Below are 21,889 nucleotides of genomic sequence, written 5' to 3'. Positions count from 1 at the left end.
GTCTGTGTGTGTCTCTCTCTCTCTCTCTCTCTGTGTGTGTGTGTTAGGGAATTTAGACTGTAAGCCCCAATGGGGCAGGGACTGATGTGAGCGAGTTCTCTGTACAGCGCTGCGGAATTAGTGGCGCTATATAAATAAATGGTGATGATGATGATGATGTCCTATGCTCATATGCTTCAGTCTTCAGCTAAACATCCTTTTGCAGAAACTGCTGAAGACGACATCCACATAGTGCCACAAAATGTTCCTTCATTAGCAGTGCACAGGAGCCTTTTTGTATTGTCACATTAGAAAGGTCAATATCTCTTAACAGTCTGCAGGTGAATAACTACTACACTTAGAGAATAAACAGCCTATGAAATACTTGTAAGCTTTGAATAGCTTCATCTTCATAGAAGCAAAATACTTAAACGAATTACTACAAGGAAAATCGCTAATAAAAATGCAGGGCTTTATTAGACACAGGAACCTTTAATAAAACTATGAAATCAATGATACCACACAGATGTCCCCAAACATTTTATTAACATGTGCCAAATAAAAGCACACAAACATACATTAAAAAAAAGGAAAAAGAAATCCCAAAATAAAAACTAGCTCAAGGAGTCAAACTTTTACTAAACATTAGTGGCGGGGAGGGAGTCATCTGGTCATGTCCTGGATGTTACGACGCATGCTGGGCAGTAGAGAAGCAAAGTTTCAGAGTGTATGGGTATGGACCATCTGAAAAAATAAATGAAGTATACATAATGTGATTAGCAACTATGAAGAGTTCAACTTGTATAAAAAGACAAAGTTGAGGTCCAAGAAAGCCAAAATCAGCACATAGAAATATATCAGACTCCAGAATAACAAATCCTAGTGTTATATAAAGTTGTGCAAAGTCAATGTTTTAGGACAAACTGGACCATTTGTTACCACCACAGAACAGCAGTGCTCTTACGTTAGTCTGACATTTAAACATCATGTCCGTCACACACATTAAACTTGCTGCCAAGTAATTAGATTCAGTTCAACCCTTTCAATAATACAAGACAGTTTCACCCCACGTAACATTTTAAGAACTTTAAATTTGCAAAAAAAATTCACTTCAAGACATAAAACAAATGGTATATTTAAAAGACCAACAAGTAAGCTTCAGTAGACTACATATAGTGCCATCCTGCTAGACGTCAGATGTAGTACTACAGGACAGCATTTTACATTGTGGTACTGTGGACAAACATACTAGTTGACCAGTCCAGAATTGTTGTATCACACACTATGAATACCCCCTAAGTACTCACTGGGATTCTTCATCTGGTAATGATTCAGGAGGCCAAGTGTTTCAAGGGCATCGCTCTTGGATTCCCACTCAAGCAGTCCAGATGAGCTCCGTTCACCTAGACATAAATCATTGTTATTTCTCCAGCATCTATAATGAAGTTTCGGCAACAAGCCGTTCTACTTCTAGCGTGTGAATCAGTGAGTGTGCATGAGGCCAGGTAAACTGAGGACACTGCAGCATTAACATAGGCTGGCCGGCCAAGTGTTACAGCCTGGCAGCCAGCCACAAGTGTAGAGCTGTACAGACTGGTGCTATTTCTAGCTGTAGAGATCAGACCATATTAAAAGGTAATTAAGAGTTTCTAAAGGGTACTTTATTGCAACACTTACTTTTTCCAGAAAACACTTTAACCGATGCTGGTTTCTTCAGACCCAATTCGTCAGATATCTAGACAAGCAGACAAATGGTAAGCTAAACCACGCCAAGATATCTATAGTGCTTTTATGACCATTTTAATGAAGCTTAGACTGACTATTACAGTGCAGACTAATAACAGGCATGTGCCCACTTGACGTCTCACCTCTAGGAAGTTGGGCTCGGTCACTTCGGGAGGAGCATTGAAGAAATGCAGCACATTGCTGGGTTGCTGGATACGGTTTTTGGCAGCCTGCTCAGGTGAGGTGAAGCGGTTGTTGCGGGAGCCACTGAACACCTTGAAGCTGCACGAGCCATCCTCCAGGCCGTAGGACTGGCCAGGTACAATAGACTGCTGCTTTGACACACTATATTTCAAAGATTCAGTTTGAAACAATCCATTAGTAAACAGACCCAAGTTAGCACATTATAGAGTGATGGCTTTAGTTGGGAACTCACCACACACTAAGTTTCTGTCCAAACATGAAATTGTTGTTCAAGTGAGTAAGGGCTCTATCAACAGCATATCCATCGGCCATCTCTACCATAGCTGCTCCAGGCTTGCTCTTCATGAACTTCACCTAATAAGTGAGAAGTTGACAGATTGTATTCAAGCACTGTAATACAGTACAAAGTCTGGACCACTCATGAGACCCGCCTACAACTTACCTTCTCTACATTGCCGTACAAACAGAACACATTGAACACTCGATCACAATTCATTTTGCTGGGGTCGAGTCCATATACCATCAGCACTGGGCTGTCTGCATGGGGGCCATATTCTGGGGGTGGCGGTGGAGGGTGACCATATTGGGGACCACCATAGCGATTAGGGCCTCGGCGTGGAGCTCCTACAGGAGGGGGGCCCATCCTGCGGCCCTCATAGTGTGGAGGTGGGGGGCCATATGCCTCATCATGGTAGTGGCTGTGATATCCTCCATGTGGTCCTCCAGCTGTGAGAAAATAAAAAAAATAAAAAATAATCAGATGAGACGCCAGCTAGAATCAGTTACCATATGCCCAAGAGTATCCCATTGCTTACAGAGAGCAGACAGCCATTTTGGACATTGAGGCATTAGTCAGGGTGGTCAACAGTAAAGCATTGATATTCCCATTTGTAGTGAATAGGCTGCACTTTCGTGAAAATGAACCCCCTACCCAAAAAACAGAAACCTCTGTTGTGCCATTTAAGCCTTACCATACTCCGCAGGGTGGTCTCCCAGCAGCGGTGGGTTCCTCTGGCGTTTGTTAGGATTGCCTGTGGTGTCACCTATAAGTGATCAAACAGAAGACTGCTAAATACCATATTGATCCCAACTTCAAAGCCCCAGAGTCTAATCAATAATAGGGTGACAGTACAGCCCTGATTAAAAGAACTGTGTATCAAGGTTTTGAAGCACCATCTCCAGTGTATCAAGAGCCCACTACATATTAAACAGTAAAAAATAAAAAATGGGCAATATCATTACATCCCTCCAACATTTTCCCAAACCAAACTAAGGGCAGCTTCTAACGTCTGCAACAAAGGGACCTTGATACACAGATCAACCCATCCCCAAAATCAACCAGCCATTAGCTTGACTGCGCACAGGACATATAATTGGGGGAGATTGAGCACAAAGATTGAGAAAAGACTTACTTACAGGTGGGTCCCAGTGATAATAACATATCTGTATTTCTCTTACCATTGGATACCTCATGTGTGCTTTAGCAGAGCTCTGACAGGTGCCGCCCCGCCATACACACGTAGCGACCCTGCATCACATGGTTTCAGTCATGAGTTACATTGAACGGCAAAAACAACTCAACAATTGGCAATTCTGTAAAAGGCTCACATGTTGCTAACATGTTTCTCCGTGTTCTGTGTGCTCCATGTACATGTTTTCTCTTGTTGTGATGCTGCTAGCTGGTGTCTGCCCCCCGTCACACGTCCTGTATCTTGAAGGGGTGTGAGGTATGTTCGGCTCTTCTGGACTTGGTTGGTGAGGAGGAACTGTCTGTGGTGGGGAGTTTTGAGGCTCACGTGGTGTTAAATGTTGTAGCATGTCCCGTTTCTGCCTGCCATGGCATGTGCAGACCCACTTCTGTGCCCGTTACATGACTGTGTTCATTGTAAATACATTGCTATGGCATGTAGCACTCAAGTTTTTGTTTAAAAATGTCTGCTGTAATGTGGAGAACGTTCTCTGTCATGCCTGCAGCGTATGGAGAGCATCTCTGTACTTGTTACATGCCTGTTGACGCCCCAGTTTCAGCGACTTGCTCTTGGGTCACCGTGTGATGTTCTCCGTGTGTGACCTCTGCAGAAGGCCTGGTATTTCTGCGATGAGTGTCTCCGTGCTGTCTCACTACACTGTGTGTTTTATAAAGCAATGTGCAGACAAGGGCCTGTCAGTCCTGGACCCCAAGAGGAAGCCGGGAAGCTTCCCATTAATGGGAGGCCTCTGAAAACCAAAAGCGCTACCTCTCGGTTCAGTTTGAGTAAACTGCCTTTGTCTGAGGCAGCACTGAGCTGGCCCCTGCACATGGAATCTAGTATGTACCTTGGAAAAGAAATGTGTTAGGTTTTGGTCATGTAATGCCATTGCTTGCTCTAGGGAGAAACGGTCAGAAGCCAAATGACTCATCCAGAAGCGCTCTCAGGACTTGCAGGGAGGACGTTACATGTAAAGACATCGTTGGTACAGGCACTATATAGTTTAGTTGCTTATACTGAGCAACAAAGCTGCAGGTTTGGAAGCAAGGGACCAAGTTTCTTGGTTGCCAGGAGTCGAAGCAATGGCATTACAGAGCGTGACGTGCCAGTCTTGTGCATTTGATCAGACTAATGAATATAGCATGTATACATAACACATTAATAGAGAAATCATTACCTTGTCCGCTCAGTGTTGGGTTTGTGTAGTCCCAAGTGTCCTGGTCGTTTTTGAAGACATTCAGCCTTGTGGGCTGGGGAAAAAGGAAGACAATATAAATCAATGCGGGGCAATGGGCTGGGCAGCTTCATTAAAAGTATCCATATAGCATTGCCTTACCTTAGCGTATTCAATCTTAAGAGTGCAACATCCAGAGTAGATGTCCGCTCCGTTCAGAGAGGCCTTCGCACGCTGGGCACTTTGTACAGAGTCAAATGTGCAAAAGAGTTAAGGAAACCACACAGCAACGAACACGATTACAAATGAATTGCAATATTTTGTTTCTTTGTGCTCATACACTATACAAATAGAACACTGAAAATCAGTTTATTAAAAATGAAGATCTAAAAGGTGCACGAAAGTTTTCAAAGGAAAGTTCAATTAGTTTATTATATAATATGCACTAAAATGTAAATAATTGAGACGTGAGTGGATCGTATAATTTTACAGCATGCCAAGGAACAATCTTAGGGCAGACTACCTGAAACCTGTTGATACGGTGCAGGGGACTTAGAAATTCATAGCTATAGAAGTGGGAAAGTTATGAACACCCAGCGTCCGTGGATGGGACAAATTACAGCTGGTCACTACCACTGTGCTACGAGCACAGGATGGAAATGACTAATGTTATGTATAACAATCTTCCTTACATGAAGCTTAAGGCTGCAACGCAGTTATGCAAGAATGACATTTATGCCACTTAAACATAGCAGAGAAAGGATATTCCACCATGGCCTGGACTCCATTCTTCCTGAAGATTACAATCCGCTGGACAGGTCCACAAGGATTACAGATGGTGTACAGCACGTCCTAGTGAAGAGAATTCAGACATGTTTATGTTGCGGTTCTCAGATCGACTCATTGTGACATAGCTTTAGTGTCACTAAACCAAAGCCACACATTTGTACATTACTATAAGACTAAGGTCTTAGCTACAGCAGATGTAGGACACTTTTACTCACCGTTGTGATGGAATAGATGGGGTTTAGGATGGTGAACAGAAGGACATTGTTTACTCCTCTGGAATCATCTCCAGTGTCTACAGGACGAGAGATCTTCTGGCTGGTGGAGTAGTTGACAAAAGCTGGATGACCAGCTACATAGATCTGGTTGTCTGCTGCATAGTTTACAGCATTACAGGCTCCCAGGATGTCCTCAAACTCCACCAGGGCCTGTCTCTTCTTCGGCATCACTACCACGTAACTGCAAGGAGTGAGACGCCCATAAATTAAATCAGAAATTACATTTAATGAATATACCTAGCACAGACAAGCTACAAGTGAAAACTTAGGGGCGTATTCAATTGTTAGCGTTAACGCTAACAAACGAGCGCTCGAAAAATCTTAGCGTTAATACGGTAATTACTCGCGGAATTTCAGCTCGCTGCTCCCTGAGCTGCGAGCTGAAATTCCGCGAGTAAACTACCGTATTAACGCTTTTCGCGCGCAATATTACCGTATAAACGGTAATATTTTTCAAGCGCTCGTTTTTCAGCGTTAACACTAACAATTGAATACGCCCCTTAGTGTGCTATGAAATATATAATATGGGAAAATCTAGACTAGGTACCATTCCTGATTCTGCATAGAAACAGTAGCTATTTAAGGCTTGTAAGAATTAACCCCATTAGAAAAAAATGTAACAGCTGTAATAAGACCAGTGCCATACATCAGTCCAGATTTATACACTACAGTAGAGACCAAAACTGAACAGAGGAAATATATTCTAATAGTATGCAAATACTGGCTAACATGTAATATTTGGTATGGTCACTGGTTAATCTTCGGATTGATTAAGTATTGTCACATAAGCCAGCCTTCTGCTGTATACGTTAAGTGGTATTTTATTATGAGTGCTGCTTTGTTAGGTCATCATACCTGATAGTACCAAACTCCTGGAGTGCCTCTGCAAGATCAGCTTCCACGACTCCATCAATTAGTCCCCTCACGTGGACCACCGGAGAAGCCGGGGTTTTGTGAGGGTCCTCGTATCCTTCCTAAAAAAAAAACAAAGGAAGGGATAATTTGTGTGAAAGATTAGCTGCAGGGTTATAAAATAGTTTTACAATATCTGTGCTTAATCTGTTCAAAGCAGCCGGAAGTGCAGCTCTACAAGACATCTCTCACACCGAATTAAATTCAACAGCTTACACTTTGCATCTCAGAAAATTAGTGTATAGTCCAGATAGTAAAAGCAGCCACTTTCTGGCGGTGAACAATAGCCTTCAAACATTTATACAGAACACACAAGCACAAAACACCATGTGTGAGTAGGCACCTGGGATGTCTGGCGTCAGCTTATCAACAATTTCGTACAACACTCCTTTGTTTGCATTCACCAGCTCATGCTACTTGCACTGCAGTTTAAGGACTTCATTCATAGTTTTGAAAACGTACTTTAAGAGTAAACTAGGTAGCACTCCTATGTGGCACATCCTGAAGTTGCCATTTTAAGCCTCTGTACAATCTCCTATTGTATATGTAGGCCACCAGTCAGCCAAAGACAATTATTTGCTCAACCTTAGTCAAGATGAGAATGCAATAGAAGTCATGACCGCTCATGGGTTCTGTTGCAAATATCTTCCTAAACAATTAGCTTGGCCATTCTTTGCAGGTAAATACTCATTCGTTTCAGTAAAAAGGCCAAGAACCCTCTATTACAGCGCAACATTGAAACACTAGTTCACAGGAGAACCTAGTCTTGGCAACCCCTAAAACTACACAGTTGGTAAAAAAAAAACACACACATAAGTATCTCACATATAAAAACATATCGCAGACACAAATAGAACCCGTTGACCTAGCAATCTTTCATACGAGTCTCGCGTACACACTTGCCTCCAAATAGTTATCTATAAATATATGAATTGCCTAAAGAGGCATGAAAATCTAATTCATGCAACATATATTGTTATACCTTAGGCAAACATGTTGTATATTAATATAAAGTTCAGAAACACAAAGGGGGCAACCTCACTACACGAGGGGGGAGGGGTAACTGAATAAACAGGCCCAGACCCCCTCACAACGGGGCCACCCCATAACAAATATCAGTATATTATAGTTTGGGCATTATAAAAAAAAACAGTCAATACGGTTCTTAACTGCATAAAATGCTTATTTTATTTTCTAAGATTAGCATAAACAAAAAAAGAGTAGGCATAGGCTGGTCCTAAAAGTGGGATCTCTAAATGAGAGCCTGTATCAGGCACCAAAATGTAGCATATGCAATTTATACAAGGACCCAAAGAGCCAGATACTCCTTATTAAACTTAGCAAAGCTCCTCATAGTGACCATGGGCCTGATTCATTAAGGATCTTAAATGAAGAGGATTCTTATTTCAGTCTCCTGGACAAAACCATGTTACATTGCAAGGGGTGCAAATGAGTGTTCTGTTTTCCACATAAGTTAAATACTGACTGTTTTTTCACGTAGCACACACATATCAACTTTAAATTTCAGAGTACAAATACACTATCAAGTATTTGTGTGCTACATTAAAAAACAGTCAGTATTTAACTTATGTGCAAAACAGAACACTCATTTGCACCCCTTGCAATGTAACATGGTTTTGTCCAGGAGACTGAAATAAGAATCCTCTTCATTTAAGATCTTTAATGAATCAGGCCCCATATCTGTAAAAAAAAAAAAATATGTAAAAGTCAAAGTTAAGCTTTATTTATCTGGGGGCTTGCTGAATAAAAGCTCCCATAGGGATACAGCAGCTCAGGCACACAGAGGAGCAGTGATTATTATTGAGGAGGTTTCTGAATGGCAGGGTTGGTATTTCTGGCCACGCACAATGGAGACTCTGTACTACAACTGGAGTCAGGGTATATGTAGGATATAATATCAGTATACAGAGGCCATCACAGCAGTATACAGCTCTGCACACACAATGTACTGCACGCATGGAGCCAGCACCATTACTAAGCAGCACTGCCCCGGGCCCAGGCTCCGTCCTCCGCACAATGGGGCTATACTGCTATAAACAGAGCCCAGGCCGCCTCCAGCACTTGTCAATAGGAGAACTCTGCGCTCTTACCGCAGTGGCCGCCACGTTGTCCTCGGTTCCGTCCGTCTTCAACCTCTTTGGGGCACGGCCACCCTCAGTCCCGTAATAAGCTGACCTTCCTCCCACCGCTGCAGCTGCCGCCATCTTCAGAGCTCCGCCGGGACTGAGCCCTCTGTAACATGGCGCCGGGGCTAAACCTTGCGCCGCCCCGCCTACTTACCATCATGCGATAGGCCCGGGGGAATGCCACTCCTCTTATTTACCCGCTCATTGGGTGACCATCGACGCCACTCACGCACTTAAGGGACTCATTGGATACCGTGAGAAGGAGGTGGATTCTAACGACTGTTTACGCTGTTGGCCACAGGATGCGTCAATCAAGGCCAATGTCCCACCTTCCTGTGCTGTGATTGGTCGCTTGTCGGTGAGGCGAGAAGTCATATTGGAGACGACGAGCCGCCATCTTGTGCACACTCAGTTACTGTGTAATGGCGCCTCATTCATTAACATGAGCCGTTAGTGCTGTCACAAGGTAAATGTACACACCGTGAAAAAGGTGGAAGGCCCATAATAATATAGACTAATAACATTAATCAGAGGCCTTCATAAAAATATACATGCAGCAGGATGAGACTGAGGGTTTAATAGAAACGGCAGCGCTGTTACACCATACTCTATTTACCTTCCATCATTACCTCACACCATGATGTAAGATGCCCTATTCCTGAACTTGCCTCTTAATTTAACATTGCAGTGACCTGAGCTGAATGAATTAACGTTGAAAAATACAGGTATCAATTAATTCAGAGCATGTTGCTGCAATAAGAACGTGTGGAAAGTTACCATGAAGGTGGTATTTGGACTGCAGCAAGGTTTAGGCAGGTAGTACGTGTCAAAGTAACATCCGCGTGAATGCCAGGACGGTTGGGTGCATGTGCATCATTTACCTGAGGAAGAGAAGGCACCAGGCTGCACTAAAGGAAGAAGTGAACGATCAGTTGTTGAAGCTGATGTTTTTGATACAGAAAAAATGGGCGTCAATTACCTGGGGAAGAGATGACTCCAGGATGCCCTATGGCAGTGGTTTCCAAATTTTTTCAGTTCGCGGCACCCTTAGAGTCTCCCATAATTTTTTTAAGGCACCCCATCCAAAATAATTACTGAGCAGTCCTGGTTTTTAAGTATTTGAGTCAAAAGAACGTAATAAGTATTCAAGTCTGGACAGAAATTCTTAGTAAGTTGTTTGCAAAAATAATATACATTGATCCAAGGGAAAATAATATTTTTATATACTTTTTCCAATTATATTTCTGTCAAAGAATAATTTACAGCTAATATTAAGAGGAATAAGATAAAAATACAACATGTACAAAAATCATCACACTGTGCCCCTTCATCCACACACTGCCTGCCCCTCTTCATTCTCACTCTGCCCCCTCCTTCATTATTTTGCTCCTCCATTGCTGTTTCCTTTCACCTTCCCCTTTGTTTCTTTACTTACCATACTTGGCCTTCTTTCTTCTATCTTCTTACCAATGCAGCGGTGCCCAGAACCTAGCATCCTCCTTTCTCCTGGCGCTTCTCACTGACATTGTGAGGAGGGAGGAGGATGCTGGGTCCCGGGTGTTGCAGGATTGACAAGTTGTTTGTTTTTTGTCCCCTGGCCGCGCACCCCTGTGACAGCGGTGCACACCGCTGCACTATGGTAAGAAGGCAAGCTGGCACAGGCAGTGTGATGCTCCAGTCAATGTTCTGCCGGGAAATCTTGGGTTCTGGCATTCATGTGGATGTTACTCTGACACGTACCACCTACCTAAACATTGTTGCAGACCAAGTACACCCTTTATTCTAACTATTCCCTGATGGCAGCGGCCTCTTTCAACAGGATAATGGGCCCTGTCACATTGAATGGTTTAAGGAACATGACAAAGAGTTCAAGGTGTTGACTTGGCCTCGAAATTTCCCAGATCTCAATCCGAGGGAGCATCTGTGAGATGTGCCGGAAAAACCAAGTCTGATCCATGGAGGCTCCACTTCACAACTTACAGGACTTAAAGAATCTGCTGCTAACGACTTGGTACCAGATACCACAGGGCACCTTCAGAGGTCTTGTGGAGTTCTTGTCTCGATGGATCAGAGCTGTTTTATTGGCACAAGAGGAGTCTACACAATATTAGGCAGGTGGTTTTAATGTTGTAACCGATTTGTAATAAATAAATAATTTGGATCCGCCAACTGCCTTTCAAACACAACCATCTGTCGCCAACTCAAAGAAAGGGTGTTATATGTTTGGAGGCCCAGGATAGCCCCACGGCTGGGAGAGAAATAAGAAAGTGTGAATTAAAATTGTGAGTTACACAATAAAAAAATATTCTGTTCATAGCTCAGGTATAGCAAATATTAATTCCCATTACATATCCCATTCATTAGATTTTATCAGGTTTAAATAGTTTTTCAGCCCTCCTATTTGGGTATCTAAGAAGGTTTACAAGTCTAAGAAATTATTAAATTCCCATTCATTCCATATGGTCGTCTGTGACAGTGAATTCTAAATCTTAATCACTCTGTGATTAGCTTCCTCTTAGGACAAGCATACAGTCAACTTATATCCATCACAACTTGCAAGTTCCCGCTAGTGATTATCGAATGTCTCATACAGAGTCAGCCAACCCGGAGGTGCCCAGGACACGACATCCTCCTCCCTGCATGTCATCACGTGCAGCTTGTCGGTGAGAAGTGATACAGAGAGGAGCCACAAGCATGAAGACAGAAGAGAAAGAGAAGAAAGAAGGCCATATAAAAGGTAAGTAAAGAAACGGAGGCAGTGGGGGCACAGTGCCATACAGGAACGGGCTGGGGGCATAGTGCCATACAGAAAGGGCACAGTATGATACAGAAAGGGGGCCAGGGGCACAGTGTGATATAGAAAGGAGGCACAGCCGTTCTCTCTTCGTATCAGATGAGAGAATATCAAAATATAGGTGTTCTATAGTAATAGTCTTAGTTAAATCCACATGATTAATAAGTTGTCAATGAATTAACAGGGTTGGATTAATGCTTATTTACGAATGAAAACAAAGAAGCATATAATCTTTCTGCACTTCTAACTAATGTACTGAATAAAACAATATGAATATTGAAATTTTGACTCAACCACTTCCCAGTAAAGCAGTGTTAAGTAAAGGACTGCACTAATTAGTATACAGGGCGATTCAAAAGTCGCAGTACACCCTTTTAGTTCAAAAACTCTACAGGAATTGGGCCGATTTCAAGATGGCGTCCATGTTTGGTACATACCGTAAAAGATAGACCACGTCACCCATACCTTACTGGAGTATTCAAGTTTCCCAATTTCCTGTAGAGTTTTTGAAATAAAAGGGTGTACTGCGACTTTTGAATCACCCTGTATATTAGACAACCACTATTTCATGCTCCTATATTCCCTCTGTGTCATTAATACATCCTAATGACTGGAGTAGTCTATTATAATTTTATGTTATATTAATGCTTGAGTATCTACAGCTGGTTAGTACATAGGTTTAAAATGAAACATCAACTTGTACTATATTTGCTCTGTTAAAGAATTACAATATATGGCGATCAACAGACAATCATAAACCCAGTACGGCTATATTATCTTCTACACAAATCGTTCATCTTGGATGACCTATTTTTCAAAAATATTACTTATACAAGTATAAAAAACTGGTGGGTGTCTGCAGTAAATTAATAAATACATTTGCTGACAAACATCAGCCTTCCATGATGTGATTCATAAGAAAGTGTAAGAAATTATTAGATACCCACTGTCTGATTTTTCTTTTCACAACTACTCCTCTATATATTTATATTTTGCTTACTAAACATAGTAAAAATATTGTGGAAATAAAATAATAGTTTTTAAACAACTAAATAAAGCATTAAGTGATTTTAATAATATTATGGTCAACCTTAGAGTGCCTCTATCATAAGGAACCTTTCTATTTCCTTCTCGCTGTGACTTATATTCTTGGAGAGCACCTCCTGCAACATTTATAAAGATGAGATAGAGAGTCCTATACAACAGATAGCGATGAAGCAGGTGATTCTATAACAGAGTTCTAGTATATAGAATGCTCTGTGCTGCCGTTTACCAAACCTATCCTCAAATACCGACCTGAGTATGCCAAAATACACCCGAAGAAGCCAAATTCCTTCTGAGCAAATGAGACCAAATTAGAGCTTTTTAGTAAAGCAAACCAGGACAGTAATTTTTTAAACCAATGTTGTAAATTGGACAGGCAATGTTCACTAATCAATTATTTAGTGCCAGTCAACAAGCCAATACTGAGAGTTCTTATTGCTGAAACATTGCACGGTGCTACACGAACAAGCACCTTTTTTTAAAGCACAGACAGTAACTGTGACACAACCAATGGTGAAATGGAGCATGACCAGGAACCAAGAGAAGATAAGGTACATGACATTCCATTCATTGTTAAGTCATTCATGTAATTAAGTGTAAAATAAAAACCAAAAAAAACCAAAAAACAAACTTTACAAGTAATGGTAAGCTCAAGAAAGCCAAACAAGAGACATCTGCAACTAAAAAAAAGTTTCAAAAATTAAACTAGTAAAATGTAAAAGCTGTGTTCTGTGCCTTTTATTTAATTTAAGTATCACCACCATTTATTTATATAGCGCTACTGATTCCACAGCGCTGTACAGAGAACTCATTCACATCGCTCCCTGCCCCATTGGAGCTTACAGTCTAACTTCCCTAACATACACACACAGACAGACTAGGGTCTATTTTGATAGCAGCCAATTAACCTACTAGTATGTTTTTGGAGTGTGGGAGGAAACCGGAGCACCCGGAGGAAACCCACGCAAACACGGGGAGAACATACAAACTCCACACAGATTATGCCATGGTCAGGAATTGAACTCATGATCCCAGTGCTGTGGCGATGATGATGATAGACACATTATTCACATGTGTACACATCATTTCATGTTGCGGAACCTTCTTCTCACATTAGTTCACCCCCTGATCACAACATATATCACAAACTGTGATTACAATATTCTTGTTTTATGGTTTATAAAGTTTTATAATCAAAACATCAGCTTCCACTGTAAAGCGGCAATGGCACCCTTATACGTTTACCGTCCATAGCTCAAGTGCAGTTAGGGAAATGAAAGGTTTCTTCCGTTGCAATCCGCAGCACAATTCTTTTTGTTTGGGACCAAATAAAATTGCAGGATTTCTGAATTATTGTGCGGATTGTCACAAGAGAAATAGAAAGCGCAACTATGCAAATTCATTTTCTGTAATCTCAAACTAAAAGTAAATGCAGAAAAATAAGTATTTTTTTGCACTTTCTTCCCACATGGGCATTACCTAGGTAAATGTATAAGTACGATGCCTGAGAGTGCCGCTGCACTTATTAAACAGTGCATTAGTGTACATGGCAATATGTAAAACATACTTTTCCAGAAAGCTGACAAATCATGCAAACATGAAAGGTTATTTTACCTCAGAGTGACATCAGGTGTTCCTAAAACAGGCCTTCTGCAGTTCCAGCTCAGGCCTTCAGATGATCAGTAGCTCATCAAAACTGCAGTAAAAAGGAGGCAAAATAAAGTAAACTAGTGGGAGGAGACACCTTTTAAAAACTACAGTAACAGAATTAAAATATAAGATTAAATTTACCTTTTCGATGAAATTTGTACAATCCAAAAATGTCTGGGGTCATGGGTTCGAATAACTCGGGTGGCCAAAAAGTAATCAAACAAGAAAATGCTAACCCACTGCTGCCTGTAGCACTTTGTGCCCAGAGCTGGCATCTTCTGAGGTCACCAAAATTAATTGTATAATATTTTGTGAAGGTGTGCTTGGAGGACCACACTATCACCTCCCACAACTGTTGTTGGGCTCATCACCTGGACAGAGCAGGCAGAGGCAATGGAGGGATTTGTCCACTTCTGCATTAACAGTAAGCTGTTGTATCAACAAAATTGTATCTTCAGAGCGTCCCTGGCTGTAGGTGGTTCAGAAGAGCGGATAGAGAGAGTTGGAACCCTCCAATTGAAGCCGAATTTGGAAAAAGTCACCTCTCAAAGGTGTCAGGAAAAGAGGCATGAAGCTACCTCCTTAGAAAAGAAATCAAGAAATAAGAAGATTGCCGCAATACTGTCATGAAGTAAAACAAGGAACATCATCACGCATAAAAGGGCACCAACGCGGAAACTCTTATGGCTGAGGAGATTGCTATAAGGAAGGAAACCTTCACAGACTGAAGATCAAGCTGCGTATCCACTGAAAGTTCAAAGAACTCCCCTCCTACACCACTTCAAGGAATTTGTTCAAGTCTCAAGATAGAATGATAGGTGTGAACAATGTGGGCCACCCCTTGTAGGAACTTGACACTGAAAAATTATACTCAGTATTGAAATGAACTCAGCCCTAAATCCAGTTCTGAGTGCTGGAAGTTGAGGAGACATGGAGTGGGCAAAATCTTAGAGGAACAGGACTGCCTCTAATATCAGTTGATGTAGGGAGTTCCAGACACATGAAAAGGCTATATAAGAATTTTTCCAGGTCTCTTGCTCAGGGTAGCTCAGCCAGGCTGGAACCAGAATCCATGGGAGGAACAGCATTGGAGCTAGCACTGGGCAACACAAGGTGTGTTGCACATAGGTTGTCTCAAGCAGCCAGCTCATTATGTCTTGAGAGTAACTTAACAAACCTGTCTATATGGTCATGCCATCTCAGTGGCTATGCTCCTGTTTGCCTTCCTTCTCTTGTGAATCTGCAATTGCTTGAAGAAATTGCAAACCTACTACCTACTGCGATTCTAAAATATCACTTAGCTCATTAAATCCATGTAGAGCTCATTTTAATAGCACTAAAGCTTTTTCACTCAATATAGACATGGCAGCTATCTCCAGAATGCTGAAGTTCTACAGTGTCACTAACCATGGACTTTTCCATCCAAGCTCCTCCGTGAAGTAGCAGATTCACTTGCATACTGTTACAGCTCACGCCCCAGGTATCAACTCTTAGAACCGCTTTAGAGGTCTTCGCCTATAGGAACCGCTTTTCCCGTAGAGCTAGATGCGCTCACAGGTACTCTGATGTCCCCAGGTCTTGTACTCTAGTAGTAGGAGCTGCTAACCTGAGAGCATAGTGCAGGTGTTCACACAGAGGTGGAGTGAAGATCCTGGCAAAGGTTTTGAGGGTCGCCGGTAATACAGTAGCGTCTAGGTCCAGGCCAGGGGTCAATTAGGTTACAGGCAATACGGCAATGCCAGTATCCGAGCAATGGGTCAGGGTCACAGGCAAATAAGAGGCGTCAGTATCCAGGCAAGAGGTCAAGGGTCACAGGCAAAACAACGTTGTCAGTATCCAGGCAAGGGGTCAGCAACAATAATAGAAGTAACAGGAGCAACAACAGAGCAGGAGAAGTATGCAGGGTAGCAGGGACTATAACTGGCAGGGAGACTTTGCCCCTTCCTGCCTTAAATACTAGTATGGACCAATGAAAACGTTTGGCCACAGGAGAAATAATTAGCTACCTGAGGCTATTTCTTAATTTGCGCACATGCCCGGCTGTCCTGGATGCCGGGGCGCAGCGCTACAGACAGAGCGTCATGGTCGTCGTCACGACGATCGGGAGACTGGGGCTCCGGGCACCGCCGTGGCTCGTGACAGTACCCCTCCCCCTCCTTGAGGAGGGGTCAAGGAACCCCGACAACCTGGTTTTCCGGGAAATCTTCTAAAGAAATCAGTAAGTAATCTATCTGAATGTAGATTCCTTTGCGGTACCCAGGACCGCTCTTCAGGGTCGTATGCCTTCCAATGAACTAGAAAATTAATTTGGCCCTGAACTTTCTTGAGTCCGAGATTTTCTCAAACTCAAATTCTTGATGTCCATCAATAGATATAGACTGAGGTTTAGAAGGCAGTCTGTGTCCGAACCTTTTGGAGGAAAGAACGGGTTTCAACAGGGAGCAGTGGAACGTGTTGGGAATTCTTAAAGATTCTGGAACCTTCAGTCTGAAAGACACTGGGTTGATTTGTTTCAAAATGGGAAAAAGTCTAGTAAAGTTGGGCCCTAGCTTCTTGCACGGTTGGCGGAGTCTGATATTCCGAGTAGACAACCATACGAAATCTCCAACCTTGAAGGAACAGGCAGAATGGTGTAGGTCAGCAAAGACTTTGGACCTAAAGGAGGCTCGGAGTAAGGACTGATGTACCAACTTCCAGCAGATATTGCTCTAGGGACTGATTCACCATTTCAGTTTGTCAGTTTGACTGTGGATGGTAGGCAGATGATAGGCTTAGACTAATAACCAGCAGGGAGCAAAAAGATTTCCAGAAGGCTGCTATGAACTGAGACCCCCGATTGGACACTATATTTTCAGGGAGACCATGGAGACGAAGCACATTTGATGAATAGTGAGGCCAGAGAGCATGCTGAAGGTAACTTAGTCAAAGGATTAAAGGGAGCCATTTTACTGAACCGATCCACGGTTACCCAGATGGTGTTGCACCCGGAAGATGGAGGTAAGTCGACAATGAAGTCCATGGGCAAGTGGGTCCAAGGTCTGACTGGAACTGGTAAGGGCAACAATAGACCAGCTCTTAGACAGCTCTTGGACCATTTGGGACAAGGTCTGGATTTGTCCTGCCAACACTTGAGCCGGACTTGGTTCCATAGGACCGAATTTCAAGACAGTTCACTCACTCCGAAACCTGCGCAGTATTGCCGGTAACACAGTACCACAATAACGCAGATTTTCGTACGCAACCCTATGGGGTGCGAACGAAAATCCACGTTATTGCGGTACCGTGGATTTACTTCGCGGGCCGTTCCGGCGCGATCCTGCGAACCGGAAAGCTAATTGAATGTGCCCCCTAGTGTATATATTTGAGGCCGGTTATAATGTTACGGCTCACGCCCCAGGTATCAACTCCTAGATCCGCTTCAGAGGTCTTCGCCTATAGGAACCGCTTTTCCTTTGAGCTAGATGCGCTTACAGGTACTCTGATGCCCCCAGGTCTTGTACTCTAGTAGTAGGAGCTGATAACCTGAGAACGTAGCGTAGGTGTTCACACAGAGGTGGAGTGAAGATCCCGGCAGAGGTTTTGAGGGTCGCCGGTAATACAGTAGCGTCTAGGTCCAGGCCAGGGGTCAAAGAGGTCACTGGTAATACGGCAGCGTCAGTATCCGAGCAATGGGTCAGAGTCACAGGCAAAACAACGGTGTCAGTATCCAGGCAAGGGGTCAGCAACGATAATAGAAATAACAGGAGCAACAACAGAGCAGGAGAAGTATGCAGGGTAGCAGGGACTATAACCGGCAGGGAGGCTTTGGCACTTCCTGCCTTAAATACTAGTATGGACCAATGAAAACGTTTGGCCACAGGATATAAATAATTAGCCACCTGAGGCTATTTCTTAATTTGCGCACGCGCCCGACTGTTCTGGATGCCAAGGCACGGCGCTACAGACTGAGAGCGTCCCAACCGTTGCCTTCGCAACGGCCGGGACAAACCTACAGTGACGTCCCGGTCGTCATGACGATGGCTGCAGAGAGTCGCAGCAGTGCCCGGAGCCGCCGTGGCTCGCGACACATACATCCATAACGCGTTCACACACTGGGTGGAACTATGACGGTTGTCACCTGTTTGGGACTGCTCTCAGTGTTGTACTATTTGTTCTCTCTTTGCCACCTGTTTGTCCTCCATACTTCTTGCCATAACTATCCATGAAACTCATCTGGCTTGGAAACTGCCAAATTTTGCTAAAAGAACCAGACTATTTCCATGAGCTTCTGTTTGTCCTGCAACACCAGAAGTCCATTGTTGCTGGATCTGCAGCAATGCAGCCGGGACAGTTGTTGAGCGACCGATTGCACCATGTAAGCTTGCTCTTCAACCGCTAATTTAAAAAAAGAAATGGACATGGTAGTACAAATCACACAAGTAGATGGGTTAAGTAGAACGGCGACCAGTAGAGGTCATTATCGTTATTGAATTTCACAAAATGGCAACATGGGACCTAAATAATCTGGAGATAATAATTCACACTGGGCCTACAAAAAAAATCCCATATAATTGATGTTGTTTCTTGCGAGTCCACTTTAACCAATCCAAGAACAAACCAAACAGGGAGCCCTTTCAATAACGGTGTAGGAGAAACATTAAAGAACTCCTCAAATTAAAGAATTAAATCCTCCCAACTGGCAGAACTATTGGAGCGAAGTGTCCAAATACTCAGTCGGGACTTCAAAAGCTCCGAGCTCTCTCATATCAAGAGAACCGAGTGGATGCTGTGACATCTGGTAAAATAGACACACCTGTATCAACAGCCAATGCACATTGACACTCCTGAAAGATTGGCCTGGTGCTTGTAGCATTCAGGAAAGTGTCCGGATGTATTGAGAGCATGTTTACTATTAGGCAGCGGTTCCCAAAGTGTGCGTTGTGGCGCTGTCAGAGGGGTGCCACGGCCAGGGGACAAAAAAAAAAAACCCAAATGAAAAACAACTTATCAATCCGGCGGTGCCCGGGACCCAGCATCCTCCTCCCTTCTCACTGAATGTTGGGCGTGACGTCATCGCACCCGACATATTCAGTAAGAAGCGGCAGGAGAGAGGAGGATGCTGGGTCCTGGGCACCACCGCATTGGTAAGAAGATAGAAGAGAAGACAGAAGGCCAAGTATGGTAAGTAAAGAAACAGAGGGGAGGTGAAAGGAAACAGCAATGGAGGGGCAAAAGAATGAAAGAGGGGGCAGAGTGAGGATGAAGAGGGGCAGACAGTGTGTGTGGATGAAGGGGCAGACAGTGTGATGATTTTTGTACATGTTGTTTTATTTTGTTTTATCTTATTCCTCTTAATATTAGCAGTAAATTGTTCTTTGACAGAAATAGAATTGAAAAAGAATATATAAAAACATTCTTTTCCCTTGGATTTATGTATATTATTTTTGCAAACAACTTACTAAGTATTTCTGTTCTGACCTAAATACTTATTACGTTCTTTTGACTCAAATACTACAAAAACTGGGACTGCTCGGAAATTATTTTGGAGGGGTGCCTTGAAAAATTATGGAGACTCTAAGTGTAGCGAACTGAAAAAGTTTGGGAACCACTGCTATAAGGATTAATCAACTGTTTTAAACGGATGTCTAATCTCTGTTCCCAAAATGCTAAATGTCATTGTGTAAATAGTCTTCTAGAGATAACTCAGTAGGCAATCTTTGTTGTGTACATCAGATAAATTGTGTGTTGGTTGGTAGTAGTGTAATGCTAAGTGTAAATCTAATTTGAATACATAATCGTTATCTTTTATTTCTAAAGCGCCACTGTATATTACATAGCGTTGTACATTGAAGGAATCCCAACACCAATCACATACATGACATGAAACAGAAGGTAAAGATGGCCCTACCCAAATAAGCTTACTATACAAGAGGTGTAGGGAACACTTGATATAGAAAGTAGTGGTATAACCATTGTCGTTACTGGTGGAGAAAGTGCTTGTGGCTATTCTTGAACAGCTGCTTTATTATTCTCCAATAATAAAGCATTGGCAATTAGCATCTCCATGGAACTGTGTTATGGTTGGTATGAGGAGAGACAGCAAAAGGCGGCAACAAAAAACCTTGTAAGTTATCTGCCGGCAACCATGACTGTCCAACACCATTTATCCTAACTGAACGTCCTTCTTTTGCTGGTAACAGAGGAGACTTTTGCTTTTGTGTTTCTCAGACTTTTGTTTGTTATCCATCAGTATGGAGTAACTGTACATAGCCCAACGTTTCTCTTTAGTGTTATGGTCACTGCTGGAAAGAGAGCCAGGACAGTTGTTCATCATGTTTGGTGGCAGCTGCTGTCACCAAGTAGGCAGCTGAGGTCCCCAAAGGACTAGAAGAGATGATAAAAGTAATGACAGCTGACAGGAAACTCGCTGGGTCCAGCAGCTGAACGGAGATGGCATTCAGCAGCTCTAACTCAATCTTGGTACTACCAAGTAATTACCCACGAAAAACATTTAAATTGAAATGATCACTGATTATATTATCATCCTAATTTAAATTAAAAGAAAACTTTTTTGAAAGTGACATTTATTCCAGACATGGGCAGATGGGAAGGAGACACGTGACTTGTGACACAAAAGGTGACTGCGCAATACATTGCCTGACTAAAAAAGATTGATCAAAACATTGTGGCCCATTAAGTCAGGGTGGCGCAATTATACATGTTCAAACGTTATGCACATGCATGGATCTGTAATACACGCCAGGTCCATTCAGGCTAACACATTCGCAAATGCATGCTTTTTTTTTGCTTCTATAAAAAATGCTGCACAATGCTCTGTGAACACAACTGCAAATTCCCATTTACATGATCTTAAACATGTGCAGAGCATGTGAATTTAGAAGACCCTGTAGGTACAATTCCTACTTGGAGATTGGTACCCTTACAGACTCTTCCTTGGGTTTTTTTTTGCAGTGCCAAAAGTCATTTTTCAATAATGTCTAATTTGCATTTTCAGATTTGTCCACTATCCACATAAATGTAATGATAATTCAGCTATGCATTGTTTTCTGGCAAAGTAAAATAAAACATTGCTTTAAATTTGGTCTCTCGCACTCACCTGCTGCTGTAAGGCTAGCGGGAAAAACGGAGCTTGCGTGAGAGACTGGCTAGTTTCCAAGCTAACAGAAAGGCTGCAGAATGGTGGATTCATTCGCATAGGGCAGAACCAGTGATGTCATAGCAAGCATAACCGACATGCAATACTCTACTGTATCTCTGAAGGTGTTTCATGGTATCTGGCACAGAGACGTTAGCAGCAGATCTTTTAAGTTATGTAAGTTGCGAGGTGGGGTCTCCATGGCTAGGACTTGTTTTTCCAGCACATCCATCCCACATATGGTCGATCGGATTGAGATCTGGGGAATATGAAGGCCAAGTCAACACCGTAAACTCTTTATCATGTTCCTCAAACCATTCCTGAACATTTTTTTCAGTGTGACAGGGCGCATTATCCTGCTGAAAGAGGCCACTGCCATCAGGGAATACCATTGCAATGAAGTGTTGTACTTGGACTGCAACAATGTTTAGGTAGGTGTTGCATGTCAAAGTAACATCCACATGAATGCCAGGACCCAAGGTTTACCAGCAGAACATCACACTGCCTCCGCCAGCATGCCTTCTTACCATACTGCATCCTGGTGCCATCTCTTCCCCAGGTAAACAACGCACATGCACCCAGCAGTCCACAG

General features: G+C 42.8%; 1 protein-coding gene and 1 long non-coding RNA gene across 3 annotated transcripts in view; one reads left to right on the top strand and one right to left on the bottom strand.

The window, feature by feature from the left end:
- Nucleotides 1-506: 506 nt before the first annotated feature.
- On the bottom strand, nt 507-8,795 carry HNRNPL (heterogeneous nuclear ribonucleoprotein L). Its single transcript, XM_075186833.1, has 13 exons — nt 8,639-8,795; nt 6,471-6,589; nt 5,556-5,796; nt 5,318-5,403; nt 4,714-4,810; nt 4,555-4,627; nt 2,880-2,951; nt 2,351-2,634; nt 2,141-2,262; nt 1,848-2,049; nt 1,657-1,714; nt 1,287-1,382; nt 507-723 (listed from the first exon to the last, which is right to left on the bottom strand). Exons 1-13 carry the CDS (start codon nt 8,750-8,752, stop codon nt 665-667), a joined length of 1,623 nt encoding a protein of 540 aa, XP_075042934.1. The 5' UTR covers nt 8,753-8,795; the 3' UTR covers nt 507-664.
- Nucleotides 8,796-9,037: 242 nt separating this feature from the next.
- Nucleotides 9,038-21,889, top strand: part of LOC142102164 (uncharacterized) — a 57,177-nt gene continuing 44,325 nt past the window's right edge. The window contains exons 1-2 of one of the 2 annotated variants that reach the window (XR_012679220.1): nt 9,038-9,140; nt 11,183-11,411. This is a non-coding gene — a long non-coding RNA (uncharacterized LOC142102164). Of the gene's footprint in view, nt 9,147-11,182; nt 11,412-21,889 lie in introns of both variants that reach the window. The other variant, XR_012679221.1, reaches the window with a different exon arrangement.

This window comes from Mixophyes fleayi, chromosome 9, assembly GCF_038048845.1.
Source record: "Mixophyes fleayi isolate aMixFle1 chromosome 9, aMixFle1.hap1, whole genome shotgun sequence".
NCBI classification, from domain to species: Eukaryota; Metazoa; Chordata; class Amphibia; order Anura; family Limnodynastidae; genus Mixophyes; species Mixophyes fleayi.
The sequence above is the reverse complement of the archived record's forward strand: the minus strand, read 5'-3'. Positions and strand labels throughout refer to the sequence as shown.